Source organism: Sparus aurata, chromosome 7 (assembly GCF_900880675.1).
Source record: "Sparus aurata chromosome 7, fSpaAur1.1, whole genome shotgun sequence".
NCBI classification, from domain to species: domain Eukaryota; kingdom Metazoa; phylum Chordata; class Actinopteri; order Spariformes; family Sparidae; genus Sparus; species Sparus aurata.
The window spans coordinates 24,621,420-24,646,486 of NC_044193.1; the positions used below are offsets into that span (position 1 = coordinate 24,621,420).

General features: G+C 39.8%; 1 protein-coding gene across 1 annotated transcript in view; it reads left to right on the forward strand.

Moving 5' to 3' along the window:
- The window catches only part of nphp4 (nephronophthisis 4), a 170,456-nt gene that overhangs the window by 69,593 nt on the left and 75,796 nt on the right, over positions 1-25,067 (forward strand). The window contains exons 9-10 of the mRNA XM_030423642.1: positions 22,457-22,675; positions 23,100-23,229. Of these exons, the coding sequence (XP_030279502.1) occupies positions 22,457-22,675; positions 23,100-23,229 (349 nt within the window). The remainder of the gene's footprint in view (positions 1-22,456; positions 22,676-23,099; positions 23,230-25,067) is intronic.

A 25,067-nucleotide genomic window follows, 5' to 3' on the forward strand; every position in this document is an offset into this window, starting at 1 on the left:
GTACACTCTAAAATGAGCAAAATGGCCAAATTAATTATATGATTTAAATTAGTATCCAGTCAGAGTAAAGTGAGCAAGAATCTAGAGCTGCAACATATTTTTAGATATTAAATTAAATGCCAACCAATCGATTGATTGGTTTGAGTAATGCTTTTTCTTGAATGTGAATATAACATGGTGTCTTTACTCCTCCATGACAGTAAACAGAATATATTTACAGTAGGTTGTGGACAAAACAAGACACTTGAGGACATCGTATAGACCTTTTGAAAGCACTGATTGACATTTTTCACAATTTTCTTACATGTAATAGAAAACAATCGCTTAATTGACAAAAGTATTGTCCAATTAATCAAAAGTAAAAGCAATTGTTTGTTGCAGCCCTACAAGAATCTGAGCAGCTGTTTAGTGCCTATTATCAGTTCTTGACAGCTTTTGACAGTGTTTCAGACATATTTTAATTGGTACTCAAAAACATTTAGGTTCAGTACTCAGACCTTGTCAGAGGATTTCTTTAGGTCCAATTGTTTTAGATATATCAACGTTCAGTTAGAGTGTAAAAAAAAAAATCACCACTGATTTAAACATAATCTCTCCTCATTTTGCAGCAGTCTGCAATATTTGACTGTAATCAGTATAAATTGTCTTCTGCACCCTGTCATTGAAAGTTGACCATCCTATCATGTTGATTTGTTGATGTATTCGGCGGATACACCGTATTAGACTCCAAAAAATAGTCAAATAATGGTTACTTATTGCTGTTCAGTTCTAATTTGGTCTTCATTGGTAAGATGATGATTAAGTTTAATGTAAACCTTTATTTTTAAAAGTCTGTTACCTAGATTATCTTTCCTTTGTGTAATGATGTAAATTGTAATTCAGAAGCATGTCATAAGCTTTTGTAACCACACTGCTGCGACTGTTTACATGACAATACCAAATTTAAACACAAAACAATTATTTTAAACAATACTTTGGCAATGAAATAGTGATGTTTAGTTAAAACCTGTTGTAAAGTGCTGTCTCCCCCTGACCATATGTATTACATAGACCAGTAGCTGGCACCTGAACACATCCCGAGGGCAGTCATTTCTAAATTCGAGCCGCGCCACTTAACAAGCGCTCATGGCATGGAAAAACTGCAGAAAGACTGTGGTGATTATGTGAGTGGGCGAGCCATCGACACTTAATGCTTTCCAAGGCTAAGCTCTCATTTTATCACTGTGTGTTGTACTTTATACAAACTGGGGGTCACCAGATCATCAATTAAAACCCCAGAAAAACAAGCAGCCATTCGGTCATTCGAGTGCCATGGTTCATTTACATTTATGTACTAATTCACCCACTCTTACCTCTGCAATCACTTGACAGCCAATCAGTCTGTTGTAAATGGGGAGTTTCCCCATTTTTTTGAACCATGGATGAGAGGGAATCTTGTTGACACGTAGTAGATATTGTTTCGGAAAAATATAGCAGTTTCCACAGAACAGCATGTTCTAGAAAGCATGAAAAATATCACAGCACAAAGAGCAGCTCAATATTTCCGCCCCCTTTGTTGCATGCAGTTTGTCTATGGTACCGCGCTTCACTGTTCAATCACTTACTGAGGGAAATAGCCCTGATGTTACCACATCATGATCTGAATTAACACCAGACTATACAATAGAGGAGCTACGTACTGTATATGCCTCTTATCTGAAAGTTGCAGTAAACACTGCTTATGGGGAGGCATACAAATGTAGAGCATTATTCAAATTGCTTCAAATGTTTTTGCCAACAATCTCCCACACATCTAGTCTCTCTACAGAAGTCCTTACTGGGGGTGATCTTTTATTTTTTTATTAGTTGCTCAGATGCTCAAATAAGTGACTTTGAGAATACATAAGATGCTTCAGATACAAAACAAGATCAAGAGTCTTACTCTTAACTGTCAACTCTGTGAACAGCTAAGACGTCATTCTTTTTTTTTTCATTCATTCATTTGGTGTGGAGGTATTGCACAAATGTACATTTTGACCTGATGACGGTGCTGGTGATGAAAAGTCAGGGGGTTAACCAAAATGAATCCAATGTAACCTCAGGTGGACACTGATGTCTGTATTAAAGTTTATGGCAATCCATCAGACAGTTTCACCCTGAACCACACATGTCAACCAGGTGTTCTAGATTCAATTTGGATCACCAAAGTCTTACTGACCGACTAGCCAAAAGATTGACTGTGTGCTCACATTGAGAGAATTTATTTCAGTTGTTGTTTTGAAATTTGTTTTGAGCATAGATGGAGTCTTACCTCTACTTGTGGCATAGTCTAAATGCTGATCTGTACTCAAAAGGAACAAGGTTTCACGTCGTGCTGTCTAACCATCACGGAACCAGAGTTGGATAGTTGAAAGTTGCTGCATTTGATCCTGGAAAATAAAGAACAGGATTGTCACAGTGAACAACTAAGTTACCAAACTGAGGTAGTACATGGTGTTGGCACAAAAGGCTAATAGCAACAAGCAACAAAAAACTAACATTGCCATTGCAGTCAGCACACAGGTGTGTGCTTTCAGACTATCTGCTCCCTGAAGGTGAACAAATGTGTCTCAACTATTGTAAAGAACTTGTTTCAGGTTTCAGTTGCGCTCTGCCAGTCTCTTTTTCTGTGAGCAATCTGCCACTCGCTGCCAACATGGAGGCGAGTGGTGCAGTTCAGCATTCAACACAGAGGGAAGGAAGGAAGGAAGGAAGGAGGAATAACGGCCAGGTTCCCAGAAAATTTGCTGTTGAAGTTCAAGTTCCCCAGAGGATGAAGTTTGATGCTTTTGATGACCTCTTGTTCTATTGCGTTGCGCCATTATTGTACCAAAATTCACACTAGAATACAGGAAACATCGATTGGACAGATTGTTATTACCAGCCTTAGTCCATCTCTTAATCTAATAGTCAGACTGCAATGGCATTCATTAAGAACAGTTGTGCTCCTAGAGGGACAAACTTGCTTTGCTCTTTACTAAAAAAGTTTACTCAAGTAGAGAAATCTAATAAACCTGATAAAAACCATCAACTGATGTCTGTCTACAGCATCCCAGAATAGCTTGGTGAAAATTGTTGCGTGGGTGACAAAAAAAAAAAAAAGATCTCCTACCTCACTCTACTTCACCACCTTCGCCTTCTCTGCTATGAATGTTTGATGAGGTGAGAGATATTTAGCAGAGGGAGAGTAATTTCTGTCTATGTGTGGGAGTGGAGTGTGTATGCGTTTGACTACGTATGTGTGCATATGTTATTTGTGGGTGTTAATCCAGAGCCTGATCTGTCTTGGGTGTTGATGGATAAGGGTTTGATACGTATTGCCCCGCTGACAACAGCAGCAGCCATGACACCCTAAATCTCCCCCAGCCACCCACCGAATGTTCCAAGAGAGGTTCCCATATTATCAGCTCAAAGCTAAAACCTTAGTCTCTGCTTCTTTGGCTACCGAGGAGAGCGTGATGGGACGGTGTAAGTGTCCCCGCACTGTCACTGCTGTCAGAGATGTGATGCTTTTGAGGTGTTACAGCTGTGTTGGGCTGAGGTGTGCCTTCAGGGCAGGCTTCTGTACACTGTCAACAGCACTTCACACTGCTTCACACGCACATGAACCACTGCGAAGGTTCAAATGTGATTGCCGCACTTTTCAGGCCCATGTGGAACTACTGCAACTTATAACAGCAAAAATCATTAAATAATAAATAAGCTATGTCATTTAAAGTTATAGTCTTAGAAATGCCCCTTTGAACATGGTTTACTCTGATGCACTTAAGTCAGTGACAAAACATGTCAATACTTTGACTGTGGCTATTGACAGCAGTGCCTCTATGCTCTTGCCGTGTTTTGGATTCTTACGTGTATTTATGTTGTTTATGGGACATAAGATGTTAGATAGCACAAGATGCAGAGTTATAATAAATAGAACTATACCATATATCTAAATTCCAAATATGTATACAGATACAAAAAAAGAGAGTAAATAAACATAGAACACCAAATATTACAGTGTAATATCTAAGGACAGTATATACGAACAAAGCATATGCATTAATGTAATAAATGCAAAAAATAGACCAGTAGTGTAGTTTCCTGAGCAAAGTCACATGGGGTAGTATGCTTCTATGTCTGCATTTATACAGTTAGATTATTCAAAAGAAAGTAAGAAAAAAAATCAACTTTATAAAGAAAGCTATGTGCTGAATGTTTGGCAAGGCACTTTCACTTGCATGGTGCATTTCATACATCAAAGTGATTCAATGTGTAGAAATACAGACAAGAAAAAAACAAGAAACACAGAATTTAATGAGCACAGTAAATAGCCCCATACTGAAGTGCATAAATAAATAAAATAATAAATAAAATCAATTCAACACAAATTAAATAAACTTAAACATAATAAATACAAAGAAAGTTGAAATGCTCTGAATTGTTTTCAAATGTATCAACATGTCGAGTGTTTTTTCGTGGCTGTGTTCTAACCTTAAAATCTGAAGATCTAGCTCATTAAGATGTACTTAATGTTATAGCACCAAAGAAGTCAAAGTGGCTGCTGAAACACGATCACAGAAAGTGGTGACAATGGAAGTATTGAAAAAGATGTTGAAGTTTCAGTTCAAGAGTAAACACTGAGTGCAGTTTAAGCTCTGAAAAGAGTGAATGAACAAATAGGTATCAATTATATTATGTAATCCAACAGTTTAGGAAAGATGTATAAAACACTGTCTTATTGTGTGTGTGTGTGTGTGTGTGTGTGTGTGTGTGTGTGTGTGTGTGTGTGTGTGTTTTTACCCATGTGTAACACTTAGATATCATGATTCTCTCACTGAGAGTCCATCATGATGGATGAAAGTGTTTTCTATCATTCTCTATGTTGCTCTGCCTCTGGCTGTGTTCATTGCCACTAGATGGTGCTGTGTAGTGCAACTTGAGTCAGCCTCCACTGCTATGGGGCCGTACTCAGATGGGTGGAGGGCAGGAACATGCAGTCTGTCTTACTGTTGTTCTTTCCTCTGATTAAATGGAATTATGTCTTTTGACGTATTCTGAGGGAGCTAAGGTGAAAAACGTAAAACAATTTTGCTGAAATCCCCTCTCTCTTAAAACATAACCGCTGCAATCCAGAGGCAATCACTCGGTGCTCTGAGACTGCCTACACGTCTCATCCTCGCTGTGTTGAAAGCTCACTGCGAGACAAAGAACGAGGATGGCCTCCTTTTACAAAACTGCACTGCCCTCATCGCCTTTGGTTATGAAGAAAGAAAATCTAGCTATGTCGTCATTTGTCCTCTTTGGTATTTTTGATTTTGGTTGTGATCGGGCTGCTCTTTCCGTCTTGTCTCTCTGTGTCGCTTTCTGTCTCTCTCAGAGCCTTTGAGCAGACTTCTTTTCATGCTCCTTAACAGCAGTCAGAGGGAGATAACAATTTAAATTAAGGAGGCTGGGGATAGAGAGGGACTGGGAATTTGTCTGATAGGCTGTTCTCAGAGGGTGTCCAGGGTCGATGAACTTCAAATGATCAACTTTTCTTTCGGTCAGAACCATCATGGCCACTTCTTGCTTTCTTTTGCTATTTTGCTATCATCTCTGTCTCTGTTCCCTCCCTTATCAAGGGCTCCATTGTACTCTCCATCACTCTCTTGATGAGATGCACACACGGGAACTCTTGTCCTCCTGTGTCCACTCCAGCCACACTCCCGCTTACTACTGAAGAAGAAAACCCAGATAAGTTGTAGATGAAAGGGAAAGACTGTGTGAAAGTGTGAATGAGAGTTGCAATTAGTTGCTCTGCTCACTGCTATGCTCTGTGATTAAGAGGTTCCAAAATATTATGATGATCATACCCTCGATTCCCTTCATGTCTTACCAAATTATTATTGTAATTGCTCATTTATGTACTGTATTGATTTGGCAATGAACATGGTATTAACTGGATTTGATAATGTGATATAACAGTTTGATGTAGATACATGCAGATAGTTCAGTCCATCCTTATCAGAGACGTGATGAATGCTGTGAGGTAGAGCGCCCTGGACACAACCTCCCGTGTAGGCTTTAAGGCTGGGTTCACCCAAAAATACAAAGGACACAGTCCAACAAAAACGACAAGCAGATTTCAATGTATTCATGTCTGTGGTTTTGATTTTATTTATCCAGATTTTAAGGTATTGACCCAGGAGATTTCTGCCTCAACCCCGATACAATGGAACTGAATGGAATTCCTTTTTGCAGGACTGACAGCAACGGTAAAATGACTAAAGCAGCATCTCCGTACAGAATCAGTGTCCCCTATTTTTATATAATCTTCAGTCCACAGACCACACTGTGAATAGGCTTCAAGGGAACCTACATCCTTTATATCCAGCCATTCATACTCACAGCTCTGTTGTGTATAGTGGTGGACCCAGAAATCTCAGAGATAGATACTCCTTCTCAGACACCAGACAAATAAAACCAAACTACTAGCTTACTAGCTAGACTTACTGGTTTACAAGGGAGAGGCAGAAACACACAGTCTTCTGTGAATCATCCATTACAGGCGCATTGATTGCTTCCATCTGATTATTTTTATCCCTAATTTTATTTACATTAGTTGCATCGTTCTGTATGTTGTTTGCATGTTCTCTCTGTGTCTCTGTGGTATTCCTCTGAGTGCTCTGACTTCCTCCCATAATCAGTTAGATCAATTAGTGACTCTGAATGCCTTGGAGGCGTGAATGTTCGTGAAAATTGTTGTTTGTCTCTATATATCGACCCTGTGATGAACTGTCGGTCCTTCAAAGGTATATCCCGCCTCTCGCTCAGTGTCAGCTCGATATGGATCCATCCCGCCGCCATATAAAGCAGAAGTGTTTATAGTTAAAGGACAGATGTGTCATTTCATTCTCTTTTCATTTAATCGCTTATTATGAAGCACTTACTTTAATTCCATGACTTTCAACCTTAAAATGAGTGCAATATGGTACCTTTTAAAGCTAATGAACACAACTAAGTAGGAAGAACAACCTCCCAAGCAGGGAAATCGAGCAGTTTCAGGACCATTTGAATGCAGGGTTACTATGGAGGTAGAAAACTAGCTTGTGAATAAGCACCAAGTTCCACGATATTTAAGAAACGTAAAGGAGAACGATGGCTTGGCTTTACTAAAAAAAGGCATCTTTGTGTGTAGATAACCTTAGCCTTGAACATTGAATTAATCTTCATGTATCAGGCCCTACTAGTTGATGAACAGATGGATAAAAATCAAGGCCATTTACAACCAAATGAAAATAAACAGGGGTTATAATTCACCATTATACAGCCACCCGTTATCACATCAAGGTCAAGTACATATCTTAGGCTTTAAACCATATATACCAAGATATCATGAAAGGTAGAAGAGAATTTCTGGGTGAACCGACTTTGTAATGAGTTGATTTTTGGAGTTGAATTCCAGTATGTCCTCATCTATCTACGATCAGTGAAGAAATTATCTCTCTTTCATTCACAAGAGCCGTGATAAGAATAAATACTTGTAAAACAATTTGACCCTTTTAATCACTCTTCTGTCAGCTTCTTGACATGTTCATCTGTTCGAGAAGTGAAAAATTTGTATCCAGCACAGTACATCAAGCATTCACTTATCCAGTCAAAAGTGTAAGTGGACGCCCTCCACAGTACATGATTTACTCACCGCAAGAATATTTGGGCCACTGACAACTGACGCCAGGCGAAGACGGCTCTCCTAATTGCGGTCTGTCAGCACCAATTTGTCCCAGCCTTTACTTCATCCAAGACAACTCTGGCCTTCTCCTGTCCTCTCCTCAACCACTGTTAGCTCACTCATCAATTGAGCCATGTACTAAAGTTGCATGCAGCTTAATGTAAGACGATCGGACTCATTGTTGTCTGCCTTCTTTCGCTGACAAGCACTAGCTCATCGCTAATAGAGGGGCCGATCCAAGTGGAGGCAGGAGGCACTGCCGGCCGGACAGCATGGCTTTGTGCTTTTGCCAGGAAACAATTTGTCGGGAGGCGTGACAGCTGCAGTCACCCAAAACACTGACACAGAGAATGACTGACTGCTTGTGGGTCACAGTCTCGGAAAGATGGAAGCCAAGCAGATAGACAAATTAACAGAGGGAAAAGGAGAAACATTTAGAGAGGAGATATTTGGTTTGATCCTCTCACCAATCACCCTTATGCCTCTGAGAAATTGTCAGATGCAAATCACATCCTCGGAACAGTAATTGGCAACTCTCCCGAGCTGTTACAGCAAACTTGTGTTTCTGAAAAAAGAGATTCAGACAGTTGTGATTCGTGCTGCGTACTGAAATGGGTTCTCCTTTTGAGTCAGTGCACAATCAGTAATGAATGTGTCACCCACATTTTATGTTCATGTTGTGTCACCTTTGACCCTGTCTGGGCTTGGTGAGTGGCACAGTCGATTACCCGAGCGTCTGAGTAAGTGTAACCATTAATGCATGACCTTTAAACGTACTCAGTGTTGTGCCCTTTACTGGGCTCTCATCTGGTTACATGCAGACGCAGGACTGTATTTGGCAGTATGCCTGATTCTCATATGCTATATAAAGCAACATTCCAACTCAAAGAAAACATGGCTGTCAGAAAGCCGAAGATGTTTGTTGTGGTGGTCACCTACAGAACACATTGGGCAGCATTCAAAACTGTCACTGGTTTTATTTCAGGCTCCAAATCAAAAACATCTGTCAGCTGTCAGAGGGGCTACAGAGAATAATTTCTGTGAAACTGAGACGGATGTGTGCAGTGGATACAGAACTTGAGGAGACATCAGTTCTCACTGCCTTTTCACGAGTTTTCAATTTTTTCATTTTCTGAAGTGAGACTTGACAGAGAGTCGCCAGCACCGAGAACACCCTGCTACGTACTGTAGCAGGCATCGAGTTAAAGCATGTGGCAAGATGCTGCTTCAGTGCTGGAAAGCAACGCACCATCTGAATGACTGGGCTGTTATTGCCTTAGGACCACACTGTTTGGAACCATAATGAGTATGATAAAGTTTCCAATGGAATGATTTAGTTATGGCAGTTGAGTTTTATTAATTTTACAGCCTAGACTTGTTCCTGCCTATGGATATTTTCGAAACAAAAGGCTTGCAGGATCCTACAGTTTTTTACTAATTTATGAGTGCACACAAATGATCATTTCATGAATGAAGCTTATTTTTTCATATTCTCTGCATTTCCAAATAGTAGCTTACACCTTCAAATGTATCTCAACTTCAGAGCAGTAGGCCTTATTTAATCACGTTATCATCGGTGAAGCCAGCTTGGTCAAAAGTCAAATAAGCAAAGTGGTGACACAAAATCTACTGAATGGATTCCAATGAAACTTGGATGGAGGGTGGATCTTGGCGCAGAGCAGACCCCAATAACCTCATTGTGTGGATCTCGATAAAGGGATGGATCCAGGAATTTTTTCTCACTTTTTTCCCTCAACGTTGCGACACCGGTTGGTTCGGGTAGTTAAGGGAATAATGCATTGACCTTGATGAAAGCAATTAGCTGTATCAAGTTGACTGGCATCTATGAGTGAATACAAATTCATGCAGATAAAGGAGACTGTGTGACAATTTAGATTTTTTTTATTTCTTGGGTTCAGGTTCGGGTACCACAGTTTAGACCGTTTATAAACAAAACGTCTCTCTCACTACAGCCTCATGCACTCTGCTTCAACATGTGGAGAAATCAAAGGCTTGACAAACCTGCTGTGCTGTCAGAAATGCAGTTCTGTTGTATCTATGTACCTTTACACCAGCTGATGTGTCAAGGAAGAGATGAAACAAGATTAAAAAAAAAAAGATAATTGCTAGGCTACTCCATTAGTTGAATAATGAAAATTCTACTTAATATTAAAATCTACAGTTAACATATTGTTCACTTTTGACCGGTTAGTTTGATATTTGTGGTTAATAACGTGCTGTGAGCATGTTGTGTTTGGTGTTAGAGAAGCTTTCCATTAGTTGAGATATATAACAAATCCCACTCTCTTAATTATCTATTTATTCCTTGCTCTGTCTCAGATGTCACTGCCAGGGGATGGAAGATAAACAGTATGTGGAGCAGAAAGCAGTGACATGGCCAGCGGCTGGGTTTATTAAAGGTGTTGGTGTACGCTTCTCCTCTGTGCCACTGAGAGTCTTGTTTGGATTTTAATTGGCTCACCAACTGCTACATGCTGTATAGATTGTTGTGTGTTTTCCTGTGACTTCCCTTAAGTGGCTATTTGGGTGTTGCAGTGTGCAGTATATTTGTGTGTGCGTGCGTGTGCATTTACACGGTTATTGTGGGTCCCTGAAGGCTTTAATGATGTTTGCTGAATAAAAAAACCCTATGTGAAACCCTATCCAATCACATGCTCATTAAAATGCCCTCTTTACAATGACAGTATCCCCTGAACATACGAGCCCCTCCCTTAGTTTTCTGGACTACTTACATGACGTGACATGTGATTACCGAATCCTCCCACTGGTGTGGACCTCATCGTCAAAGGACACCAGTTATATTTTTGTTTGGCTCTGATCAGAAATGTCATACAAATGTTAATTAAATGTTAATGAAACATCTTAAGCACAATAATGTCACCGGGATTTGGAAGAGAGATATATATATATATATAGCTGATTTGTGGCCTATTCCAGAGGTCATTCCTCCCTGGAGGTGCCTTTTCCTTTCGCCCAACAACTAGAAGAGAAGTTGAGGGTGAGGCAGGGGAAGCTACATGCCGCAGAGACAATATTTCGCCCGCCTAATTAAAATGAATGTCAGCTCTCCCCCCACTGAGAAGTGCATCAATCTCCCCCTGCGATAGGCCCAGAGTGAGTCTTACCCTGTCAGTGCCTGCCAGCAGTGCTATCCTTCTCCAGACGGATGCATCGCCCTGGCAGCCAGAGAGGCAGCGGAGATGATGTTTGCACATCTAATGGTTGCCACCTCAGACTGAGGCCCTGCTTCAAATCTGGAGGAGTTTCTGCCCAGACTTGAATGATTTTCATTTAAAACAGCAGTTGTACAAAGTGGTCAGTGGCAATTCGTTTTTTAGCATCCATTGTTCCACATTGCAAATTACAACTACAGCAGTACAGACGCAGAATCCAGTTCTTGGAGAGTAAATTGTGACAAAAATGCGAAATTGTTGTGTTGTAATGTTTGTGTTTATGCTTTCCTCATGCTCTGCTGTTAGGAACTCAACCAAGCATTTTGACTAAAACATTTGAGTATTTGTTCAGCCTTCCCCTCCGCCTATCCCAGGAAAATAATGTGAGTTAAAAGATTCCATTTCAGATTTGACGGCAATATGCCAAGACACTAAGGGGCCTTTGATATATCATTCATGTATTCCTTTTTATATTTATTTAGAGGAATGTGTATAAAGTCCAACACTAACTTTTTCTTGTTTTTCCCCTGACAAAGTATATACACTGTTCAGGTTTTTGGGCCAAACACGCTTGTGTACATGGATGCTGCTTTTTGTGTTTGCAAAACGTCACGTCAGATTACATGTTCAAACTTGATGAATACCTGGAGACTTTGCTTTGAGATTATATATTGCTTGTGTGTCCGTGCATCGAAGATGACAATATCATAAAAAGATCAGTATAAGACTGTACGTATGAAACATTATGTTGACCGTTTTTTGCGGTAGTAGTCGTTTCTGTACTGCGTGCACCTACTATCATTTACTTTCAGCAAGTGATTTGTCATCTTTCACATTCTAATTATCTTCAGGGGATTTAAAATTTCATTTGAGGCTAATCATCAAGAGCCTGATAATAATCTCAGATATTTTATATTACTGCTCCGAGTTAAATGCCTTTTTTTGGTTAAAGTAGGCAGCTACTGTCGCTGTTTAACTGAACCAGACTTGATCTTGATGAAAGAAAATAACGTACTATGTCTGAAGGTGAATCTCTCTTTTTGGGAATATTCAGACTGCAGGCAAATCAGATTTGCTTCTCAGATCAGATCTGAAACAACACCTGAGTGTCTGCACTATTTGCAAGTGATCAGATGGGATCTTTTGGTCCAGATTTCACCAACATATCTGCACGTGTTGCTGTGGTAATAACGTGGGCATTATTGACTCTGTATGGAGAGGATGTGGCTTTAAAATCCGATACAAGCAGCCAGAGTGTCCAGACTGAGACACATTTGTAAAAATTTGATTTGAATTGCATTTCAGGTCAAAAGTTTGTTTTTTGATGCTTAGCAGTGGTGGTGAAGTACTTTTAAAAATGGTACTGATTGTCATGTAAACATGTTTAGCAGGCAGTGCTTACCATTTTCAAGATAAGTGTTCATTTGTTTAGTGTGAAGGCATACTAACAGTTTTTTGACCTACTTAGTAGCACTTAACACAAAATATTTAATATTTTAATCAATTAAAATTTATCAATTAGTCGAAGAGAAAATTACTCACCAACTGTTTTGATAATAGTTTAATCAGTTCAGTGATCTTTCAAGGAGAAATGTCAAATGTTTGCTTCAGAAATTTAGGAGGAGGATTTGCTGTTGTTCTTTGTCATTTATGATATTGAACGAGTCTTGAGCTTTTTCGTCTTTTTGTTTAGCAAAAGGAAAATTTGAAAAAGGCACCTGATTTATAGACTAAAAATGTAATGAAGTGATAGTAATCTGCATATTAATTGATAATGAAAATAACTGTTATTGGAAGGAATTTGCATGTGTTATAAACCAAGTATTTATCAGCTCATTAATTTGAGCTGAGATTTGTGCCAGAGGAAAAGTAAAAGAATTACCAAAATGAACACAGTTCATCCTGTGTGGAACAGGTGTCTGGATGAAATTTCATGGTACTTCACTGTGTACTGGATGTCAACCATCTGGCGATGCTAGAGGATGAAGTCAGTTGACCACCATAGTTATTCAGATCATCTTGCTCCATGGACCTTTGCACAACATTTCATAGTAAAATAAATTCCAATGAGCTAGAGTTTAATCCAGTACCGTTGGTAGAATAAAACAAATCAAAGAGAATCAATAAATCATGAATTAGAGATTTACTGGTTCCGTGTTCATTATATATGCAGTTAAAGGGATATTCCGATGTAAATTTAATCCATGGTCTAACACACCGTGAAACTGTGTTAGACTCCCTCTCAAGAGATCAAGTTTGCAGACCGCTAATTTACGGAGTTTTATCAAACCGCCACCAAAAAGCCACAAATAATGCTCAGTACCGCACCAAACCTCAGCAACAGTACAAATAGGGTCTCAGCACATAGTCCGGGGCATTAAAACTAAAATTAGCGGTCTGCTAACTTGATCTCTCGAGAGGGAGTCTAACACAGTTTCACGGTGATTTAGACCATGGATTAAACTTACACCGGAATATCCCTTTAAACCATCTTTTGTCTGTATCAGTCCAAGAACCCAACTGCTGATAGAAAATGTGCACATTTACAGTAAACTGGCCTGAACAGCGAACATGCCTTTCAGGAACATCTCCTTGAAGTTTTGCCGTCGACGAAGGCGAGATCTGAGACAGAGCTCACTCCTTTCCAAGCCCTATTTGGCATTGGTGAGCTGAATAGAGCATAGTAGACTGCTGGGTTCATTTGGACTACTTGTGCAGATGGATGAAAATGTGAGTGGTTTAGTGCTCTTAAGTTAATGATCTCGGTGCATTTTCCCCTCACTTCCTTCAGGGCTTCTCATTGTGGGGAATAAGTAGCAAGAGCTGTGGGCCAGTGCTTGTCACAGGGTCTTGGCTGAAATAATGACTTGAACAGCCCAACAGACTGAGGTAATAGTAATAACTGTCAGACTCTGTCTCCCATCAATGCTCACATCCCCCTAATTTAGGATTAATTCTTGCTGTACTCCAGAAAGCCCTGAGTCGCTGAATGTCTTGCCACTTTTTTGAGGGTCTTCCAAAACTCTGTTCCTGCAAGCCTCTTTATCTCGGCTTATCACAAACTTGGCTTTTTTTATATTTGGACATGTAAGTAATATTTAAATGAGCATAGCAGTATCAGCTCTGAATTGGTAGCTGTTTCTGAAATAAGTGTTGTTTTTACTTTCATGTTTAAGAGGCCTTTCATACTTTTTTCACTTAGTAAGAGTTGGGTCCTGTTTACACTTGGCATAAACATGCGTCTTGGGTGATCTGATCACAAGTGGTCAGCTGCAACTACTGTGAATGCTCCCAAGAGGCACAGAGGACACATTGCAATCAGATCGCTCTTGGAGGTGGTCCAGGCTACATATGGCAACATTCATTCAATGTGTATGTGAATGTGTCCTGGGCTCAATTAAAGGAGAACTCAGAAACCAAGACATCAGGCATAATCTTCTCTCATACACACAAAAAGATACTGTCTGCTTTCCATTTGGGTCACTGTGATGCAAAAGGCTCTTTTACCTGTCAAGGTAAGCACCATGTGTTTTGTCTATGGAAAATTCTTAATCATTCATGCCTTCATGTGACCTTTGCATTAAATGCAGTACACTAAACAGCTGCTGCTCTTTGCTGGCTAGCCATGGCTGTAGCCAACTACCATTAGCTAATTAGCTCATGGTACAATCTGTTGAGGAGCCAGAGGAGAGTTTGCCTGGACTTGGACCTCAGATAACAAGGGGAGTCACAACAGGTAACAGGGCCCAGCTCAGCTGGATTTGGCAGCCTGAGAGTGACCACAGCCTCAGAGACCGATGGATGCCAGTTTGAAGAAAGGAGATCCAGTAAGGAGGTGATTTACAGCAACTTTGAGCAGGGCTATGACTTCAGAGACCACAAGACATGATAAAGGGAGACAGGAGAGGCATGCAGCAGGAGAGGTGTGAGAGAGAATCATATTATATCTATCAGACTGTTTCCTTTTTTTTCAGTCCAGAGTGGTATTATGAGACAGGCTATGGTTAGCTGGTTAGCATGCTAACGCAAGTAGACATCTCTGTAATTATCAATTGAATGTTTTTAACAAAAATTCTGTCCATATCTTATAAATTGCTCCTTCAAGTTGTTGTTTCCTTTTACAACACATGCCAGTCTGAACAAATTTTATTTCAACTGATTTCACTATTTCCACAAAATTTATGAAAGAAGACCTTATTTGTAATCTATATTGGCCACTCCATGTCTTAATGTCCCAGTACTTTAAATTTGAGGAAACTTTATGGAACGCTGTCTGTGACAAATTATTCATTATGTGGGCTTCGTTGTTAATTAGGCAGATGTTATACATGAAATTCTCTCTTTGTGTAAAAAATATCTTAACTTTTTTTCCCCAGCGATTCCCCCACGTGTTTATTTGCATATAAAGCAGGATGTAAGATCTGAACAAAAGTGGTCACTGTATGTGGCATGTTGAGATGCATTACAGTGTCAGGTGTGAACCGACAGACTTAGAGTTGTGCACTTGTGATCAGATTACCCTAGACGCATGTGAATGCCAGGTATAAACAGGCTCTCTGCTTCGTGTACTTCTCAGTTGCTAGAGAGTAGGGTCACAGCTGTCTTTGATGTGCAAAATACGCCGTCTGTCACCTTATGATAATTTCCTTATTTTTACCTCTCACAGTTCCCCCCCTACATTTTGAGGATCACCTTTCTTGCTCCAGGTTAAAGACTTGAGATCTTTGTTTTCACTCGGCAAGTTTGAAACTGAGACGTTTTTGAAAAATATATATTATTTGTCTGGAGATGCTGCAGCATTATATTTTACACTTCCAAACAAAGTTAATGGATTCTTCCCTTAGAAAACACTTTGCCAGTTGGAGCAATTATGTGTGCAGTGACATCGCCTGTTATTGTTTCCAGTACAACTTTATGAAGAAGTTTGCTGCTGCCTTGTTTTTGCCTTAGGCTACCATTTCTGTTTTTTTTTCTCCCAAGTGCACTTTTGAAACAAGTGCCTGGTTGCTGTGCGAGTGAAAGTTAATGACTCCTATTTTAAATATAGCCTTTAGCACTCAAATGAACAGTGTAATCACACTTTGGGGAAATTGGCTATTGATCATTCTGCATTGTCCGACATAATGACCACAGTGAACAGTTGGAAAAGCAACATTTGATTCAAATGGCAAATTCCCTAATTAATTCAAATGTTTCCTGCTCAAAACAGTGCAAGTGCAAAAAGTCATACTTTGGTTCCACTGAAATATAATGTAATTGATTTGATGTCTCTTTGCTGTCACATGCAGGCTCTGCAATTGATTAAGACTCACTGAGTTACTGTGGTGCTCAGAACGAATCGATGTGTCTGACCCTCTAGGCAACTTTATTCTCACCGGAGGCCTTCTGCACATGCATACATCAGCTAACTACCTCCTACAGCACTGTATCCATACCGCAATACCATTAAACTGCCTACACCCGCATGTTGATGTAGCATTGATCTCCGCTGTAACATAATCAGTGTACTGCATATTGTTGTTCTTAAGCTTATGTATGCCTCTGAACGTCGCAGACTGTTTGTGTACAAGGATTACATGTATAATGTGAATTTTCTGCCCAGCTTTAAATGAAACTATTATCCCCGTTTGTTTACTCAAACCACAACTAAAGAGTCTCTTTGAGATTCCCTCAATCCTATTGTTTGCCAGCCCAAGCTGTCAGCATTTTATGCAGTTCATATGTAGATCACCCCATTCCGAAGCACTTTAAAACCACTGCACCATCTTAATAGTGATTCATGTTGCTACCAGCTTTGCGTTTCAAAGGGAGTTCTGACTTTGTGCTGTGCATGTTTCAGTGCCATTGTCATGAACACAGAATTCTAGCTGTTATTTTGACAGATCCTCCATTTTGACTCCATTACTCGTTTTTTCACTGATGTTCTCCTCAGGTGTGCTTGAAGACATAAAGTAGTGGTGAAACCAGTTAGGACTTGGTTTGCTGTGTGGCTCTTGGTTTTTCTTTTCATTTTTATCCTCACTTGCAGTTGCTCAGTACAATTTTGAACATAGAGTCATTCTCAGTTTCCGATGATTGAAAGACTGAAAGTGTGTGATAAGCATTGAGTTTGGACAGATAAAAGCTTTTTTCTAGGCTGTAGGCGTCCCTGCAGCAGCGGCCCCCGATTGGCCCTTTGTCTCCCTCTTTCTTTCAGAGCTCAGCCGGCGTTTCTACTCCCGAATCGTCCCCGTCGCAACCGAATATATTCACTGAATAATACAGGAAGCGAGTGTTGGGTCATGTACTAGACACTCATTTTGTTCTTTTCCCTTGTGTTCGGTGGCAGCATAGACATGTTAGACAGAGAGTGCTTGGGGAAAAAAAGAAGGACACATTAGATAAATTACCTCACAATTTTTACTGGCTACTCTCTGTGCCATTAAATGATCTTTCTCGCATTGGATCATTTTTACAAAATTATCACTTTGAAAATAGACTTGTTTGATTGAATGTTTCCCATAAAGCATCTTATTAATCCAACCCCATGAGATGGAAAAACAGCCAATGCCTCAAGGGTGAGAATACATTGCTATCTGTTTTATGGCTGCCATATATTTCTAGAGTTACAATTCAAAGAAATAGCTGTTAATGTCTGGGCTACTTGGGGATAAAATTATAGTCTGAAGCAAACTCCCTCTTGAGAGGAATGAGTATTGATCTGCATCTAGGGCCACTTAAAATGGTTGAATCTCTGAAGAGGTCCTCTTAGATGTACAGACATTTAATGGTAGGATGAGGTACTTTCCTGTTATATACCTATATAGTAACATAGTCACCTGTTAATTTTCAGATTGCATTCTTTCATACCCTTCCCATCCAGTGAAAACCATGCATCTCCAACTTTGGTGATTTTAAATTAGAATTTTAGATTGTCACAAAGCTGAAAACAGGGCTTTTCTGAGCTGATGGAAAGATGACTTTTCACAAATATGTGAGGGGCAGAGGTAGCGGCTGTAGCTCAGGAGGTAGCGAGGGTCGTCCAATAATCGGAATCAGTGGCTCCACTGGCTGCTTGTCGAAGTGTACTTGAGCAAGGTACTGAACCCCATATTGCTCCTGATGAACAGTTGGCACCTTGCAGCATCACAGTGTATGAATGTGTGAATGTGACAAGTGCTTTTAGCAAGTGCTTAGGCGGTCTGTAGACTGGAAAAGCGCTATAAAAAATGCAAGTCCATTTACCATATAGGGTTCTCGCTGGACGGTGTTGCTACTAACATATTGCGATCTTATAGGCTATACCCTAAAGATATACCACCAAAAAATACAATTAATGCACATAAATGCATCAGTGATATTCATCCAAAAACATCCAACATAATAGTTACCACTGATACCACTGATTTCTCCACCATATATATATATATATATATATATATATATATATATATATATATATATATATATATATATATATATATATTATACCACCACTGATGTATGAAGTCTTTAAAGCTTTGGCACAAATCAAACAGGCATGGCCATTTTGGAGACTGAAGAGGTTGCTTGGTATTTGCAATTAAAGGCCATTGAAATGGCAACCTTTCACGTCTGAAATATTTGCCGGCTTAGATCTGTTGATTTGTATTTGACAAAAAAAGGGTCTTGTCCACTTAAATGCGGGAAGGTGACATGTGTTACATTTTTACACCTTTCGCTTGCTTAGTCCCTGCTCGGTGCACTTGAAGTTGCGGTGTGATAAATGTCAGCTCCATTAACCTATCTGAACACTTGACTTTGGGCTTTGTTAGCAAGCCAAGTGGACAGCAAGGTTACTTTGCATAATGCATAATAATCTGATTTTAAATCCTGAAAAAAAAAAGACAGCATTGGTTGTTGGTTCTTAAGCCTAAAAATGATCAATGTTTTGTTTACCTGACAAAGACCTTTTGTGGCTGGGTGAGTAATGACTGCTGTCTGTAAGAAGTGAAGCTGGAAGTAGCTTTACGTTGTTAGAGGGCCTGAGAATGAAAGTGTGTGACAAGAATTAGAGAGAAGACGGAGGTGGATGGATAGGTCAACAAACAATGTGACTTTAACACCGGAGACACCTGTTCATTTCAGGTTTTTCTGCCAACAATCGACATTCTTCCCTTTTAAGAATGACTACTATTTCTCGCTGACCTTAACCACAGACATTTTAATTAAAACCACAAATTTCCCCGATCTCTCACACAGTTTATTGTTGTTTTTTTTTTTTTTTCTTGAGCCTTCTGTGGTTGTCACCACATGAAGTCTGAAACGTTGGTCACATGATCATATATGGAAAGGGGACTCTAACGCATTTGTTCAAAGATGATGTTTGAGTGTGGATGGTCTCCTTATATCTTATTCCAACCGTCCACGGACTCCTGGTTGAAGACTTTGACCTTGTACCAGTAGATGCCTATGCTATTTCTGGTGTCCATTCAGTCTCTTGTCCAGCATGGACTTCTTTGCTGTTTCACATGTGAAGTCATGTTTTCCCTTCTCCGGAAGTTTTACTGCAGCACTGCCGGTGAACCACTGTATATCACAATGAACTGTCTGGTTTCTGTGGGCCGACAGAGCTGTGGTGGCAGGGGAAATAGAATAGAAATAGAATAAATGAATCAATAAAGAAAAGCAATGTTGTTTTCATCTCCTGTACTCCTCATGGAGCTTACTAGAAATTGTTTTTTTGTCCATTGAATTTTAGATATTATCAAGCCTGGTGAAGACATTTCTTTTTCCGGCCACTGTCTTGTCAGATGCTCAGCTGTGCTCCAGAAAGAACAGGTGGTTCGATGCTGTAACAGAGTTTGGAGTTTCAAGTCTGGTGTAAATTTTGGGGAAACAGGCTGTTAGTATTGCTCTTGCTGTCACATATATGGACAGGCCTTAAAGTGCTGCATTTTAAGACCATTTATTGTAGTATAACCATCCAGAAATTGAAGAATTATACTGAATATAATTTTTTGACTTTTTTTAATCTCAGTTGTGACAAAACCCCTTAAGAGCAGTTTAACATGTTTTGATCAAAAGTTGCCGTTTCATTACATGTAGAAGTCGAATGCTTTGTAATCCGATACAAGACTGCTGCAGACAGTTCCTGTTTTACATAATACCACCTAATGGACTCTGCATGACATTTAGATTAAAGACGGTACTTACATAAATGATGATCTATAGTACTGAATTATGGTATTACATGTAAAAACTGTGCTCAGGGGAATTGTGAGCATTGAGTGGACCATTATGTGCCCCACTTTGTCTTGCTGTAACAATGTGGACTAGAAGGCCCCTTTTGTATTCTGTACTGTCCTGTCTATGATTGATTACAATTGTCTGAGGCTGACCAGCTTATTAATCGATTCAGCAAAACCTCAGAGTCCCCTGTGGATGATTTACAGCAAAAGGCTTTTTTCAACTTTTCCTTGGATTGCTGGAGTAGAGGTGCGATGGGAGTGATTGTAAATCATGTTTAAACACAACAAAGCTGCTCCTGAACGCTATATATATTGACCACATTATAATGAATATGTAGCCCATTGCATTACAATACTTTCAAAGCTTTGAATTGAATTTGACTTATTCATATATTGCTTTCTAAATTATTCAAATGATTAATTTAATACTTTCATGATTGGCTAATGTGGTGAAGGCTGTAATTGATTTTCTTGGACTTTTACAATGAAATGTCTAAATCTTAGATACAGTATGTAGCAACTAAAAATCTACAATATAATGGTCGTTTTTCATGCGCCTGCAAACTACTGAGCAGCTGTCATCATCATCCCTGAAGCTGTTTTACACCAGATGTGTTTCTATATGAAGGAGGTGGTATGGATGAAAGTAATTCCCTAAAGGCAACTTAATCTGCTGTATCGGTTTAATATCAAACAATGACTCTCTGTAAGTGGCTTCTCTCAAAAGTTTCTTTTTTTTTTCTTTTGTGGATGTGGATGGATTACAAAAGAAATATGCGAAGGACCCAAATTCACATCCTGGACTCTCTTGTTACTCATATTGGATTTCAAAGTCTCTTTAAGTGTCACTTGCAATGCAACACGCAACAACGATATACAAATTAACAGTCACAGTATGGAAGACAACACAGAGAACCGTCAGTAGACAGATACGCTGACATAAATCGTCTGCTTCGCGTCATGACAGTGTGATTGTTTGGAGATCAAGATGGTGGATCTTGATTTCATGCTTCCGTGTTGGAAAGCTGCATCACCAGGTGCAAGAATTAAAGTTAGTTGGCTCCATCCATCCCTATGTTCAGGCAGCCTGCAAAGGAAAAATACGCAAGACAGCAGCAGGAGCAGTAATGGTTGGTCTTAGAGGTAAAGCTATATTAAAACTGTAGGACACTAATTAACCTAAGCTCCTTCATTCTATGTTTTGGACAGAGAATAGAGAAGGACATCAGCCTCCAAATTCTTTACATATCAAGTATCACTCTTACTGAAGCTTCATGCACATTGCCTCAGGATGTTTTTTCTTTTTTTTTTTATTGTTACTGGCTTATTTGATAAGGACTGTGCACATTATAAACACTACAGTAAATGTGCCAGTGTCAGCAAAGAGGCTGTTTTTCATCTTTCGTCCCTTGGCAACTGACTTCTTTCAGCCAAGATGGCGGCAGGTACGGCAGGTGCAGTCACAGCTCATCAACTTAACATCCTAAGCTTTTATAGTTGTCGAGGAGTTGATCAAGCCCATCATATTCACTGGACTGTAGCCCCCCTTTAGCAAAATGAATTCATTTACAGTATAGACGGCTCAAAGGGAGACACAGTTATGATTTATGTGAAAGAGAGTTTACAGTGCAATGAAATCCATTGGTATGGAAATGTGTTGGTCCAAAAATTATTTTATTACTACAGATGTCTTTTCTTATTGTAATTCATCATCCTCCCTCTCCCAATAGTTGTTTCTGTGAGGAATTTGATGAATTATGTGGGAGAACACCAAAGCTTGACAAATGCTTGGCAAAAGCTTGGTGCCCAGTTACAGCTGCTTGGATTGGATAGTCACTGTTTGTGGCGGAAAAGTTGTGAGATGGAATATAATAGACCAGTAGGAAAACACAAAGTCAATTCTTAACTTTGATTTTATTAGGGCATAATCTGTCTGAGGTTATTCCAGATGTGCATTCAAGGGGCCATATTCTGACTGTGGTGACATTATAATGCAGACAAAACTTTGCCGTTTGCTGTTTTTTTAGGAACCTTAAAGTGAATGTTATAGTGTTTTGCCTTATAGCTTGTTCTAAATGTGTTATAAAATAGAATAAAGCAAACGTCCTCCTAAAACCATACTCCCTCATGTAAATGTATGTAAATTTATGAAAAATTGATTAAAATGTTTAACCAACATTATGGATTATTCAGGCCAGGAGCTAAAATTGCATTTATTTCAAAGACAGGCTAATTACTGTGGAGTAATCAAGGTCCTTTCCATATTTTTTCAAACACTAACACTAACAATCATGTTAGAGTCAGAATGTCCTCTTATGGTGTCTTCTTCCATCACACAGCTGTCTACTATCTCCACATCCCGAGCAGCCTTCTTGCAGTGCCTTCGTTGGGGGATCTGGTGCCCCTTCAAGGAGCCGGCTGACTGGAAGGGGGGAGAGATACGGCTTGCTCTGCAAGGAGGCGCAAAGCCAAACCCTTACGGAGTCATGGTCTACAGCACAGAGATGCCTGCCAAGAGTCAGAGCCCTGTGCCGCTCTCAGCCCCAGGCACAGCTCAGGTAACACAATAGCACAGAGAACCATCTTTGTCGAAGGAACGAAATGTAAAGAATGTGTTGAGAGGTGTTGGGACAAGGTGCTGATTTTAGCACCTTTCAGCACTGACACTGATGTTTATTGGATAACAAAAACTTTCACAATTCTTCTTCTCAAATTATTTTCTGACATTTAAACAGCAATGTGTTCTCTGAACTGGTATACAAGTTCACAGTCAGATAACAAGTAAAGGTATCAAAAAATTCAAAGGGTGCAAATGTTGTCTTAACTTTCCGTGCCTTAGCTGTGAATTTCTGCACAGTTCAGGTATTTTAAAATAACCACACATCAGTGCCACATATCTCCTTCTTCTGGCATCTCTACAGATTCTGCACAGTGTTTTTTGTGTTACTGAAAAATACTAAACTTTCTTCTCTCTCCTCTGAGGGGAAGGATACGATAACGTTTCGGCTGTCGTCCAGTCTGGAGAAGAAGTCACCCAGCCCAAAGGCTTCTCTGAGGACAAAGCAGGAGGATGCGTCACGTCAGAGAAGATCACCTTCATCACCTTCACAGGGTAAATATCATCAAGTTATCCGTAATGGATTTTCAAGCCCATTAATTACTTGGAAAGGAATAGAGGCAAGATAATAGAAAGAGATTTCTTTTAAGGAGGAGGTGAGAGGCTTTTTACTGCTCACAGCTTTAAACAGAACCCAGATTTTTGTTTCTCTGCGACAGAGGTTTGTTTATTGGACTGGAGACTGTGTGGTCTATTTCTGCAAATTGTTTTGCAGCTCAAGTGTGCGGCAACACCCAGGTGTAATCAGCCAAAGTTCTAAGCAACAAGCATCAAACTAGCTTGTCCTCTGCATATAATGCAGCCCCCACCTCTTCAGTGTTATCTCAATTGCACCACCTGCTCTCTGAATGATTAGCATGCTTCATGATTGGGGTCTGAGGGGAATAAAGGGATAAACTCAAAGAGCAAGGAGAAGACTTTTGGCAATCCAAAGGGGCTCTTGAACAAGCCTGATTTTTTGTATCCTCATGCCGGTGTCTGCTCTATAAGGGGGACTTTGGCCTGAACATAGACAGCAAAACACATGCAAAGTATTTTCACTCTTTGGATTCTCACTAAATCCTTAGGTAAATCAGTGTTTCCCACAGTATTTTCTGAGACTGCAGCGCTGTTGGGGCGGGGGGGGCGGGGGGGGGGGGGGGGCGGGGGGGGGGGGGGGGGGGGCATAATATTCATAATTATGTCATAGGCTACTTCAGGTATTTTTCTCTGGTTATAATGCTCTCACACAGCCATCATGAACTCCACTGCATGGGCTTGGGATGAAGATTTGTGTACAGAAATACTATTTTGATTATTTGTTTCAAGAGAGGAGTTATCTAAGTGACCATTTTAATCCCCTAGCTAATCATCAAGCTAATTATCCAACATGCTAGTTAACATCAGGGACTGCAGTGGAAGACGACGGTAAAATGTTTCCTTTCTCTAACGCTGGATTTATTAATGCCAACGGTTTTACATGAAATTACATTTTTTCACATTCCATATTTAGACTATGGCAGGGCAAATTAGACTATGGTGGGCCGCCACAGTCTCGTCAATGTATGGGAAACACTGAGTAAGTATTTATAATTTATTTATGTAATACATTTTCGGTCTGTTTTTTACAAAACATCATGTATCTCTGTCCAAGGGGAGTCAGTCTGCAAACTGTGATTGATTTTTACAACAAACGTCTGCTCACATGACTGAGATAATTAAAAACTTGGGTAAGAAACATTGCAGTTGAACCATGAGTTTGTCAAACTTCTGGGCGGATCGCAATGACATTTTTTACAGGCATGAATGGATGGATGAATCCTTATACATTTGGATTTCCCCTGACTGTTCCTCTTAGTACCACCAGCAGGTTGACATTTTTGGATTTAATGAAATATCTTGACAACTGAAAATATGAAATATTGAAATATTTATTTAAATAGCCATGGTGACCATAAGAAAAAAAATCTCCATTAAATTGGTTATCCCCTGACTTTTCCACTAATGTCAACAGTTCTTATTTATCTAGTAAAATATCTCAACATCTAAATGGCAAATTTCACACAGACATCATGATCCCCGAAGGCAGAATCATACTGACTTTGATGATCTCCCCACTTTTCCTCTACTCTTACCATGAGGTTGCCATTTGAAATTTTTCTTGAAATGTTCCTGCAACAAAAATGTGGTAAATGCAGTAATGTACCCCTTGTGCCTTGGCCACACTGCACAGCTTTCACAGGTGTCAGATCGCTTCGCTTTTTACACAACACAACTTCCTGTCTTGCAATCGGGAGTTTTTCAGTCGTTGTGTATTGCACACTAAATGACTGTGGTGTGTCAGTGGTGTGACA